Genomic DNA, 13,377 nt, shown 5'->3' on the forward strand with positions numbered 1-13,377 from the left:
TCACATGATCTTTCTAAGTAAATGTTGTTGCTCCTTGATCCTTTCAGGTTTTGGTATTTCCATTTTGTGTGATTGTATAAGACAGCAATGAACCTGGCAAGATGAACTTGGAAATATCTGTCCTTTGCACCTGAAAAGGAAAGAAAGGCACCTGCTGACTTCCTGAGTCCATCCATTCTTTTGAAGATTTGTCTTCACTGCTCAGCATTGCATAGCTAAAGATGCTGTACTGCTCAACTTTATCAAGAAGGCTGATAAAGCTCAATGATTCTCCTTGCTGAAATTATTATTCCCAGAAACATCGATCATGGATAGGAAATAAGATACAGACTCATATGAATGGACAGTCTATGATTACATGATGTACAAGGTTTCCAAAAATGGGTGTTTCCTAACCTTGGCAGGCATGGATTGTTTTTATGATTCAAGAAGCTAAAAACGTACATGTGGAATGCAAGACTAAGCTCACTGTCCAGACAGCAAGTTATCCATAGGTGCTTGGTGAATCTTCAGTATACGTATTCCCAGCGCCAAAGGGGCTGTGTTGTCCTGAATAAACTTCAGGATACATTGAATCCTGGTGCACATTAGTTGTAACCTGACACACTGTTCTTTTTTGCATGTTATTTATTATTTGTATCATGGAAGCCTCATTGTACTAGATACTGAGAGAGATGCAAAATTCCTTCTCCAAACAGCTTACCATCTAATCTGAAACAATGCAACAAATGCAGCTAGGTAAAACAGCTGATGTATGTTTCGAGAGGAGGGTTTTTAGCTTTGCGGGCTTCAAAGAAACCTTCCACCAAATAAGTAAGCATTAATTTGGAGAAGCAGCAAAGAATCCTGTGGCACCTTATAGACTAACAGACGTTTTGGAGCATGAGCTTTTGTGGGTGAATACCCACTTCGTCAGATGCACGACTATTCACCCACGAAAGCTCATGCTCCAAAACGTCTGTTAGTCTATAAGGTGCCACAGGATTCTTTGCTGCTTTTACAGATCCAGACTAACATGGCTACCCCTCTGATGCTTAATCTGGAGAGTTATTCCTGGCTCAGCCTCTCTATTCAAAAAGCCATGAAATCAATCATGGAGATGGCATAAAACCGGACCACGAAATAGGCTTCTTACATGACAGCACAAGAGAATATCCCAATGACATTGCCTATGCTAAAAGAAGGGTCCTCTTCGGCATTTTAGGTGTTACCATGACAACTAGTATCTTCTCTGGCAAATCTTGAATATCCTTGCTTTCAGAGGGAACAGTAGAAAAAACAAAGTAGACTGTAAGTGCGTGACTGGGATCTGTACACCTTTACACATGGCTTTCTTCTTGAGGAAAACCATGACCCGTGGCATTTTCCCTTGTTGAGAAGAGGTCTGTCTCTGGGAAGTCCCAACTTCTAGAACATGCACATCCTTACTGTAGGAAGACTGGGCCAACGAGGGTGGAATGCTGAAGAACTAAGCAAAGGCAAAATAGAGAAATGGGAAAAACCTAGAACGAGAAGTAGAGATAGACGAAAGAGAGAAATGAAGAAAAAGTTTAAGAAAAAAAAAAAGCCACTGGCAATTTTGGTAGAGTAAGTCACAGCCATTGTCCTGGCTCAGGAAGGACAGAACCTCTGGTGTGAGCCTTTGATGACATCCTCATTTACAGCTCCATAAATCAATCTCTGTTCTGCAGCAGCCAGGGAAGCATCTAGAAGGACTGGTGGATTAGTCATTCACAAAAAATCCGATGTAATACACACTTAAATATGTTAAAATGTACTCAAATTAGAAAATCCACTGTTTACTCAGACCCAGTGTTCATTTCTCAGAGGCTATAAAATTCTCACCAGTAGATTTGCCACAAAAATGGAACTTGCTGGTTTAAAATATCATCTGTAAGATGTCCTTTATACAAAGGTGATGTAAATTCAATCGGCATTGGAAAATTCAAGAGATACCTAAAACAAAAATATGCACATACTTGAACATGAACTGCTTCACTATATATAGAAATAATCCTGGCCAGACAAATATTTACTGATATACTTTAGAAATACAATTAACATCTCACATTCAAAATAGATAAGGTGTACCTAGCATCAGCTTTCTAAAAATATTACTTAGCTGTTTAGATTTGATAAGCCTATTTTAAAAAGTCCTCCTTTTTTCTTTTTATTCTGCACCAAGAAAGATACTAGACTATATAAAAACTGCAAACACTGAGTTTTTTTACATCTGTTCTTGATGCAGACATATGTTTCCTTTTTCACATTATATGTACATCAACCCTTTACAACTGAAAATTATCTACCTTTGATCAGCTTGTGGAAAAAATAAAAATTGCATTACCACCATTAAGCTGACAGTATATAAAAAAGTGAAATTCAAGTTTATCTGATTTGAACTGAGCTACTCTTGAGCTTTAAGTTACGTGCATAACTGGATTAGGGCATTATAAGGGTACCTAAATATAGATTTAGGAGTGTAATTTTAGGCACACTGCTTAAAAATTTTTGGCCTAAATATTCAACATATTTCTATTCCTCACCCCAAACAGCAAGGAAATGAAAACACCAGCAGGTGTTAAAATAAACTAAAACCAATTTAACTGTAAACTGCCTTGCACTGCTCAGATTAAATCAGCAGAAATGACATGGTCAAATAAGGAGAGTACAAACCTTAGAACAGTGCACAATCTAATGGATTACAAAACACAGACACAATGCAAGTTAAAAATGGAGTTTTAACAACTCTAGATTGCCTTGCTTTTGTAGGAAGGAGTCCTGCTGATAGTTTTGCAATTTTAATAAAATCAGATACTTTACAATTTATTATATTATGACACCATAATTATACCAGTATGAACAAAATAATGCCTTCTCCAATCCTACCGTAACAGATCCATGGGACTGTGTTCCTGACATACATTCTCAAAGAAAGCTGCGACAAATTCTTGCAACAATGGAGGAATACTGTCTGCCCTTTTCTGTTTTAAAAGTAAATTAGATATTATGTAAGACTTCTCTCAACCTACAACACACAAGTTAAAAAATACATTAAACTATTTCTAAAAGGAGTACTTTCCCTTGAATCTTTCAAGGGAGCAATATAATTAAATTATATTAAGGGCGGGTAGCAGGAAGAGAGGCAATAATACACTAAAGTGTTTACATTGTGACATCTTCTACTCTTCTTGCACAAGGATGTGGTTTGGACACAGGACTGGGTGTCAGTTACTCAAGTTCTGAACCCAATTCTCACATCAATTCTTCCTATTGCCTTGCACAAGTTACTCCATTTCCCGGCTTCTATTTCCCTAACTATAAAATGAGGATGACACATGACAGGTATTTTGCAAGTGTTAGTTACATTTTGTTAAGTGCTTTGAAAATTGAAAGTACTACAAGAGTGCTAAGTATTATTACTAATTACACATTGCAAGGTACATATACTCATTTTAGAGAATATACAAGCCACAAAACTAATGAGGGTGTTTTTTACCTGGGAGATGAGGAATTTGCACATATGATAAAAAACCTGTGCATTTTGAGGATTTTTCTCAAATGCTGTAAGCCACACAGCACAGGCTTTGTCATTCTGTTTCATCCGCAAGTATAAAGTAACCAGCGCTTCCAGCAACTGACAGTTGATAGGGCACAACTCCAGCAACGAGCTACACAGTTCTAGAGCAGCCTCCCACCTTAAATAAAACAGTTAGAAGTTTAAAAAAGAAAAAGTGCTGAACTGAACATCTTTATACCAGTGTTCTGTCTGGTAACCTGTTCTTACCTTTCCAGTAGCTGCTGCAAAGCAATCATGTTTCTATAAAGTGGAAGACAGATAGCTATTCTTTCATCAGCTCCAAGATTTTCATCAGTACATGTTTGTACTGCATCTAAAAAGACAAAAAAAAAAGTTTAAAATCAAGCCTGTAAATATAAGCTTAAACACAAATTTAAATAAGCTAAGTTTTACAAAAATCTATACAACACATATTTAGATTGATTTTTACCTATGAATTAGGAAAAGGAAACATGTGACCTTTGGAAAAGTTGTTTTCAGATAGTTAACAACATGTAATTCAAGAATGAAGACTTTCTTACCTAATAATTTTCTAGTAAATTTTCCCACCTCTGGAATTCAGATGGGCTGCCATGTTCTTAGTGGAGGCTCCAGGATTAAGTCCCTCCCTTCACTTCACATTACCAGAAATTCAGCAGCAGCACAAGCAAGTGGTTCAATCTCTCCCAAACACTTTGTTTTATAACTTTTTTCTTTAATTAGTTTTTATGCAACAAGGACTTCATTTCAGCTTTTAGCTGGCCTCCCACCTCTCCCGAGCTGAAGAATCATTAGAACATCGAGGCTCGAATCCCGTGGTGCAGCACCTCTCTAGTGGACTCCCTCTACCTCACTCTCTACCCCCCACCCCCCACCCCCCACAACTGCCGAGAAGACCTTCAAGCACCAAGTCAAGTCCAAGACACGCTACAGGTAGCTTTGGTAAAATTTGACTTTTATTAAAAAAATAATTTTGACTGGGGGAAAAAAATTGATGTTTATTTTTAAGGATTTTTTATTTCAATTTTCACAGTTGTGGGAAGTTATGGGGAGGGGTCAGAATTATTTAATGACAGTAGATGTTGAGATTCAAAAAGTTAAAGCTTTATAACCGTTAAACATAAATTGTCGTCATCACATCATCAAAATATTTTTAAAAATAAAAAAACAAAAATCCTTAAATGCGACTCCAATAAGTTCTCAAGCAGCATTTTCTTACTTTGCCCCATAAAGTTTGTTCATCATCAGTGGAAACATTTGTGTTGCTGTATGTACAGTGAAAACAAGTTTACAGATATTTACCAATAAAAAGCTAATCCTTCCTAGCCTAGCTATCGGCAGCTTTTCCAGAACCTCAAAGGGTGATCTATGTACCCTATTGCAAGCCACCAACCTTGGATCTATTAGTCCATAGGGCTTTGAGTTGGACTCAAGCTGGGGTGTCACTTCCCACTGCCCTGCCTGAAGCCATGACTTCACCATAGGAGGCTTTACTGGGAGCATCAGGATTCCCAAAGACAGGAGAATTTTTTTTTTTTTTTACAGGTTGCTAGGAGTAAGTCTTGCCAACTCCAGAGTATGTGTCCTCCAAAAAGACAAAAGCTAGTGTGTCTCCTTCATACGTCAATAATTTGTACCACTAACGAGCAAGCGGTTTAATTATAGTTTAAACCTTTTCCTTCCCATCCTGAGTTCCACAGGTGAGAGGCATTGTCATTTGAATGAGGAAAGCAGCAGTGCATCTGCAAAGTTATGTACTAAATAACTCACTTTTCTTTAAAAAAAAAAAAAACAAAAACAAAAACAACTTACCTTCAAACACAGCTAACAACATATCAGGATTGGTCTTCACATCTTCAACTGTTTGCCATGGTATTAAAAACGGTTCTTTGTTCATTATCCTCGAAGGGCTGGCATTAGCAGGATCATAAAACTTGATAGGGAGAACACTGAATTCAATTAGATGTATATAAGCTAGCCAAGCCAAGCAGCGGTCACTTATGGTGAGGCGTTCTGCTATTATCTTTTCATTAGCAGATTTTAAAGCATTCTGTAAAGGTAAAAGACAAACAGGAATATATTTTTGACTGATATGCTCTACACAGGAGAGTAGTATATTTTAAGATCTGAAAATGAGAGAAAATGAGGAAATGTGAAGTTTCTATGTTCTCAAAGGCTCTCGTGATGACAGAAAGGCATCTCAAAGACAGACCTGGAGCCAATACCTAGTCTTCCTTACTCATGCAAGCAGCCAAAGTACACATAAAGCAAACGTGATATGGCCCTTGAACAGCATTACACTACGAGATTAGAGGATGACAATGACAAAGACCTGTCTTACTCAGAGATGTGACTACACAAAATGGACTTCGTACTCAGCATCTCTTCTCCCTGCACGTATTCTATCTCATCTATTTACCTGAAAACAGATGTCACTGAGGGCAGTAGTGCACCTTCAGGCTTTGCTACTAGTGCTATATGCAAGACTGAAAATAGTCCAGTATGACTGGCACATCAGAAATAAAGTTTGTGATGACTGGCAGTTTGACAAAAATCTGTGTGTGAATGCAGTACACGTGCTCTGGAATCAATAACGCACAACAAATAGAGCCATACAATATCACGTTTTGAATAATGTTTAGGGCAGACTAGCCCCAAGACATAAAAGACTCACCTAAACTGGTAGGTTAGGAAAAAGCATTACAAAACAAATTAAAAAAAACCCCACATGACTAAGAAAATCCCCTTGCCGATAGGCATGAAACACTGAAGTATGCAGCTATTATAGCTCCCTTTTGCTAGGAGCAGACATCAAAGTTTTGTTTCCCACTTCCAATTGCTAGCAGGTCATACCTAGTAATGATCAGAACTAGTCTTTCAGGACATCTTTCTACATTTCACAAATAAGTAGCAGCGCCCTGTCATTGCTGTGATTTTTGCAGCCATGGAAAAGGATCATTAACTCCTCTATTGCTTAAGAAAAGTGAAAAGATGACAAAATCACATGCAGGCATACTGTTTTCAAAGGATGATATAAAGGACAAGGAACGAAGGACAGATAAATAATTCCCCCACGCCAAGAAATTAAAGTACCTCCCAAAATTTTACAATGGTTCAAATATTAAACCCAGTATTTAAAGTATTTTTTTTTTGTAAAAGTTGATATGAAATCACCAACATTAGATTGCCTTGAAAGGGCCCTGGACTATTAAATTAGGATAATGAATAAAGATACCTCACAAGCTGTAACAATCAATGTAGCTGCTTTGCAATACATGTTCCAAGTTGTAAGATAAAAATTCAATAAACTTCTTTTTTTTTTAAAAAAGAGCCTTTTAGCAACAATTCATGCAATGAAGAGGGCATTCTCCTCAATAACTTTTTGAAAGTTTTAAAAATTTATCCAAATCTGCCTAATTAACACATGCACAAAAGCATCCCTCCAATTGTATCAACTTTCTGCTGATAAATGGGATCACTAGCCTAGAATTCTAGCAGCTCCAATTCCAGACACCACAAAGAAGTAAGGAAAAAAGGCAATTGTTTGGGTGCTTAAATGATAAAACAAAAAAACCCCACCATAATTAGTATTTAAGCATCCAGTATAACAGGGTTTTAAATGTGTGTAACTTGATAGTCACCTGAAGTAGAGCAAGAGCATTTTGATGTCTTCCTGTAAACATGCTTAAGTGAACTCTGTACAGCAGGGTCTCCAGCAGCTGAAAGGACAGGAGATCAGAGTTTTCTTCACCTTCTGTACTTTCCATTAGGAACTGTAGCATTCTCCCACATACGTAGTCCTTTCCATCAAAAGAGTTTTCCAGGTTCAAAAACTAGATAGAAATATTTCACACAAATAATTATTAGGGGGAAAACTTCAGAACAGTTACTAAGGCTAAAAGCTATATAAATCACTTATTTTATTCACATGAACAACTACTAACAAACTGTTATGGTTCAAATGCAATGCTCCTTTTTTATTCATGGTGTTTTTAGATATTACCTCAATTCAAAGGTTATTGAAAATCAATATTCACAAAAGGCAAAGAAATTTCAAGTTAAATTGAGGTTTACTTTTTTTTTCAAAAAGTAAACAAAACAAAAACACACACCCAACAACCACCACATTTTTGTATCTAGGGAATATAACACCTTGCTTTAGATAAATTTGATCATCAAATCAAGTGTAACAGTAATTGGACCCTGCTAAGGACAGCACTTTAAACTTAACTGTGAATTTCCTTGCTTTTTATTATTATTATATTAGACCTTTATAAAAAGTAACATATTAGCTTGGTTAGCACAGGGAAAAAAAAAAAAAGATACAGTCTCCCTGTTGCACATTAAGGCCTGGTCTATACTATGCGTTTAAACCAAATTTAGCAGCGTTAAACCGATTTAACCCTGCACCCGTCCACACAACGAGGCCCTTTATATTGATATAAAGGGCTCTTTACACCGGTTTCTGTACTCCTCCCCAATGAGAGGCGTAGCGCTGAAATCAGTATTGCCATGTCAGATTAGGGTTAGTGTGGCCGCAAATCGATGGTATTGGCCTCTGGGCGGTATCCCACAGTGCACCATTGTGACCGCTCTGGAAAGCAATCTGAACTCGGATGCACTGGCCAGGTAGACAGAAGAAGCCCCGTGAATTTTTGAATTGCATTTCCTGTTTGCCCAGCGTGGAGCTCTGATCAGTATGGGTGGCCATGCAGTCCCAAATCCAAAAAGAGCTCCAGCATGGACCGTATGGGAGATACTGGATCTGATCGCTGTATGGGGAGACAAATCTGTTCTATTAGAGCTCCATTCCAGAAGACGAAATGACAAAGCATTTGAAAAAAAATCTCCAGGCTATGATACAGAGTCCACAGCACAGTTTTGTGTGACAAGTGTAATGGAAAGCCAAAGAATCAAATGGACACTCATGGAGGGAGGGAGGGGGTACCGAGGACTCCAGCTATCTCACAGTCCTCACACTCTCCGAAAAGCATTTGCATTCTTGGTTGAGCTCCCAATGCCTGTAGAGTCAAACACATTGACAAGATATACCCTGAACCACCCGGGACAATTACCCCCCCTCTCCCCCTGTGAAAGAAAAGGGAAAAAAAAATCATTTCTTGACTTTTTTTCAACGTCACCGTATGTCTACTGCATGCTGCTGGTAGACGCAGTGCTGCAGCACTGAACAGCAGCATCCTCTCCCTCCCTTCCCCGGTGGCAGATGGTACAGTGCAAAAGGACTGATAGCTGTCCTCGTCATCACCCCGTGAATGCTCCTGGCTGGCCTCAGGTGAGGTCGGCTGGGAGCGTCTGGGTAAAATAGGAATGATTCCCGGTCATTCCCGGCAGACGGTACAGAACGGCTGGTAACCATCTTCATCATAGCAACTGAGGGCTGAGCTCCATCAGCCCCCCACCCCCTTTCATGTCTAAAGAAAAGATTCTGTACTGCCTGGACTATCATAGCAGCTGGAGACTGCCTCCCCCTCATTTTATCTCACTAAAAAGTCAGTGTTTCTTATTCCTGCATTCTTTATTACTTCATCACACAAATGGGGGGACACTGCAACGGCAGCCCAGGAGGGTTGGGGGAGGAGGGAAGCAACAGATGGGGTTGTTGCAGGGGCACCCCCTAGAATGGCATGCAGCTCATCATTTCTGCGGGATCTGACAGAGCGGCTGTGCTCTCTGGTACACTGGTTCTCTAGTACACTTGCCCCATATTCTAGGCAGGACTGACTCTATTTTTAGATACAACATAAAGGAGGAAATGATCCGGGGAGTCATTCCCATTTTTGTCTTTGCACTCCCGGCTGACCTCAGCGAAGGTCAGCCAGAAGCATCCATGACAGCAGCAGACGGTACAGAATGACTGGTAACTGTCTCTGCTATCTTGCCAAGGCAAATGAATGCTGCTGTGTAACGCTGCAGTACCGCCTCTTCAGCGGCATCCAGTACACATACGGTGACAGTGACAAAAGGCAAAACGGGCTCCATGGTTGCCATGCTACGGCGTCTGCCAGGGCAATCCAGGGAAAAAGGGTGCAAAATGATTGTCTGCCGTTGCTTTCATGGAGGAAGGAATGAGTGACGACATTTACCCAGAATCACCCGCGACACTGTTTTTACACCATCCTGCATTGGGATCTCAACCCAGAATTCCAATGGGTGGGGGAGACTGCGGGAACTATGGGATAGCTACCCACAGTGCAACGCTCCAGAAAATCGGCGCTAGCCTCGGTACATGGACGCACACCGCTGAAATAATGTGCTTAGTGTGGCTTAGCGTGGGCGCGTGCACTCGACTTTATACAATCTGTTTTTACAAAACCGGTTTATGTAAAATCGGGATAATGCCGTAGTGCAGACATACCCTAAAATTCACTGCTTACCTATAGTATTTTTATATTTTTGCACTATATAATATATAGGTGCTTGAAGTACATTGTGTTATTTTGTTTCTTACCGTCCACCAGATTTGGTAAGTAGGCGCATACTCTACTGCTGTCTCGCACATCTCCTGCACTTCTTCCTTGGTTCCTCTTTTTGAGAATAGCTTGAGGTAATGACACCAGATTTCAGGGTTCTCTTTGTTGTTTTCTAGTGCTCGAGCCAGAACATTTAAAGCAGAATCCAAGCACTCAGAGGATGAGCTGTGAAGGAAAAAATTGGGCCAATATATTACATTTCAAATGTTTCTTAAAGTGAAGAGTGCACTTAGTAACTTTTAGAGCCCATTTGAGATGGAACATGGAAATGGATCATTTTAGAGGCAGGCATGTCAACTGAACAGAAATAAGAATTTCTTAAAGAAGTGTTTTAAATGCTTCCTGCCATTATAAAGTGGAGGGCTGCATAAGGACCACACTTTTTTTCATATTTATATGAACTGCATACTATTATCACATAATCTGCAAAAGGACAGGAGTATCAGCTCCCTGGAAGAAGATGCCAGTTAACAGGATGTGCTTAACTTGAACAGGGGTTAGCTATGGCCTGAAGTCTCCCACCCTCTGACCCAGAAAGAAGCTAAAGAAAAATAGCAGAAACATTTCAAAACTTAAATAAAGCAAGAAGTTGGATTTCACTCTTTGGCAATATTTTATCTGTTATATAGAGCACATGTGGGATGTTACTATTTACTGCAGACGAGAATGCATGCCATGTTATTTCACTCTTACTCTTGCCCAGTTTTAGGCTGCAACTCCCCCCATCCCCCTTTTGGGGGTAATTAACTACACCTTTACCCATATATAACGCTGTTCTCAGGAGCCAAAAAAAAATCTTACCATGTTACAGGTGAAACCACGTTATATCCAACTTGCTTTGATCCGCCTGAGTGCACCCCACCACCTGGAACACTGCTTTACCGCATTATATTCAAATTTGCGTTATATTGGGTCGCGTTATATTGGGGTAGAGGAGTACTCAACCACATTTAAGTAACAGAAAAGTGTAGTTCTGGGCAGAACTGCCAATCAAGTGATGGACTGCATATGTGGATCGCAGTTTATAAACATCAAGTAACTTCCATAAAACTACAGAGAGCTTCTCAGGCTAGCCATATTTATTCTATTTGAGGGAAGGATGTATTTAGGAATTATTTTACACAGACCTAAATGATTGTGTTTATGCATGAGATTCAAAATAAAATTAAAACACCTTGTGTGTGCTTTGGGTCATGTATACAAACCTCTGAAATTACTTATATGCAAACAGACTTTCTACTGTGTATCTCAACAAATCAAAAACATTGCAAATCAGCTAATGGACATATATTCACAAGTCATAATGGGCCTGTTCACCTTTTAACAGCCAGATCATCAGGAGAGTTGTTTCAGAGAAGGAAGTTCCATCCTGCCCACTGGAACTCCTTCCCCTGCAGCCCTCAAAACAACTTGTGTCCATGTTTTTAAGGAATGCAGCATACATTTAGAGTGCTCTACAATGTAACTAAACAATCTTGGATTAAAATTCCATGTATATGATAGTTTGGTCAGCTCTCTGGCCCTAGCAAGTTATCACTGAATCCTTGGTAGTATAGAGCTGTGGTCCCCAAACTTCGTACTGTGTCTCCCTTACATAGACTTGAGAACTGTGGGGTGGGCACATACCCCTCCTTTAAACAATACAACCACCACCACCAACTTAGGATACCAGACTCAAGAGGGACACTAGAATTTGGACAGTTGTGCAACTTTACTCAAATTTCATAAAGTTTGTTTAATTATCTAATCCAATCCGGGTTTTTAGAACTATAATTTGAACATATGGATTTTTTGCATGTTAGGACACAGCCTAAGATTTTAGTGAGAAGAATGGGCCTGTTTCAAACTGCATAGGGACTGTGCAATGCTGCTGTCAGACAGACACCAGATAGAAGTAGTTTTCCAAATTTAAATGATATTCATATTTAGTTCTCATAGAAATCATTCCTGAAAACCCAGAATCACAAAAATAACTGAAAGCAAATGGAAGCAGCACTGCCAGGGATAGTGGTCCATGGATCACAGGGTGAAAACCACTAGTGTACACCAATAGATAAGATGAAGGTGATTTTTAAAACCCTGTTTAATAGTCAGTTAATTGGGGAGGGGGGCATACTAATTAAAAATTTTTCCCTAAATGCTCATGGCTCCCCCATGAATCTCTCAGTTTGGCAACAACTGATACAAAGGTTGTGGATCTCTGTACTTCCTCATGTAAATCAGCTTTCTACCCACTGTTCATATTGCAATTACAGTCAATACAGAAGCTTGTTAAAATTCTCCATCTTAGCATTAACAACTTAACGAAATTCAAAGTTAGTATTCTAACAGTAATAACTCCACTGCTGGGATGTGCCTGGAGAGTTTTTAAATGAACTCAGTAAGTGGTTAGGTTACGCCAAAGTATATATAACAAACCCACACAATATAGTAGATGGGGCTGAACAGCAGTTGTAGTGATTATCTAAATGTTAATTTTTGAAGGCGACTAAATTTCTTGATTTGTTTAAATTAACTTTTCTGCACTGAATTTCAAGTTGATTTTTCAAGGAAATATGCAAAAACTCAAATGTTCATACACTAGAATATGCATGCTATTTGAAATATACATCCATCTATGTGCAAGCTTGCACGTATCTTAATAATGACACTACTTAATTTGTTAAGTTACATATTGCACATGATGCTATTTTCACTTTATTACAAGGAATTATGCCTGATCAATTTGGGAGCCAGTAAGTTCCTCACTGGAGATTACACAAATACCAAACCTGAAATTGTTGAGCTCAAAAATCAAGATTTTTCTTTAAACACGGAGGAAGAGGTATATTCATGTGCTTATGCCAAGGAATGAAGAGTTAAATTTTGTCCATGATTGCCAAAATAATTCTCATTTAGAAGGGAAGCTTATTAAATATTTATAGTGCAGTAGTGGCCAGAGTTAGGATGAGGGTCTCTTTTACTATGGCTTACACAAACACACATGAAGAGACAATCCCATTCTGGAACAGTTTATGATTTAAGAAATTTAGAATGAAACAGCCTACTCAATCGTAAGTGACCAAGTTGCTATTGGAATGCTTTGACCATAAAACAAAAATATGTTGATTCTCTAATTCTAATCAGTTAAGGAAAACGGAAAAACAGTTACTGTATATACTCGTTCATAAGCGAAATTTTTTTTTAGTAAAAAAGGGAAGCACCAGAGAAGGGGGTCGGCTAATGAACGGGTATAGAGAAGGAGTGGTGGGACACAGACCCTCTCCCCAATAAAGGGAGCAAGGAGAGGCAGCGCAACCAGAAGGAAAGAGCCTGGGCCAGAGTCTC

General features: G+C 39.1%; 1 protein-coding gene across 2 annotated transcripts in view; it reads right to left on the reverse strand.

Annotated features, from left to right (window-relative positions):
* ZFC3H1 (zinc finger C3H1-type containing) overlaps window positions 1-13,377 on the reverse strand; it is a 60,813-nt gene that overhangs the window by 10,108 nt on the left and 37,328 nt on the right. For both annotated transcript variants that reach the window (XM_050934109.1, XM_050934104.1), the window contains exons 22-28: window positions 10,029-10,215; window positions 7,201-7,392; window positions 5,372-5,609; window positions 3,788-3,893; window positions 3,500-3,698; window positions 2,890-2,984; window positions 1,846-1,956 (exon numbers count right to left, since the gene is read on the reverse strand). In XM_050934109.1, coding sequence (XP_050790066.1) covers window positions 1,846-1,956; window positions 2,890-2,984; window positions 3,500-3,698; window positions 3,788-3,893; window positions 5,372-5,609; window positions 7,201-7,392; window positions 10,029-10,215 — 1,128 coding nt within the window. The remainder of the gene's footprint in view (window positions 1-1,845; window positions 1,957-2,889; window positions 2,985-3,499; window positions 3,699-3,787; window positions 3,894-5,371; window positions 5,610-7,200; window positions 7,393-10,028; window positions 10,216-13,377) is intronic.

Source organism: Gopherus flavomarginatus, chromosome 1 (assembly GCF_025201925.1).
Source record: "Gopherus flavomarginatus isolate rGopFla2 chromosome 1, rGopFla2.mat.asm, whole genome shotgun sequence".
Lineage (NCBI taxonomy): Eukaryota > Metazoa > Chordata > Testudines > Testudinidae > Gopherus > Gopherus flavomarginatus.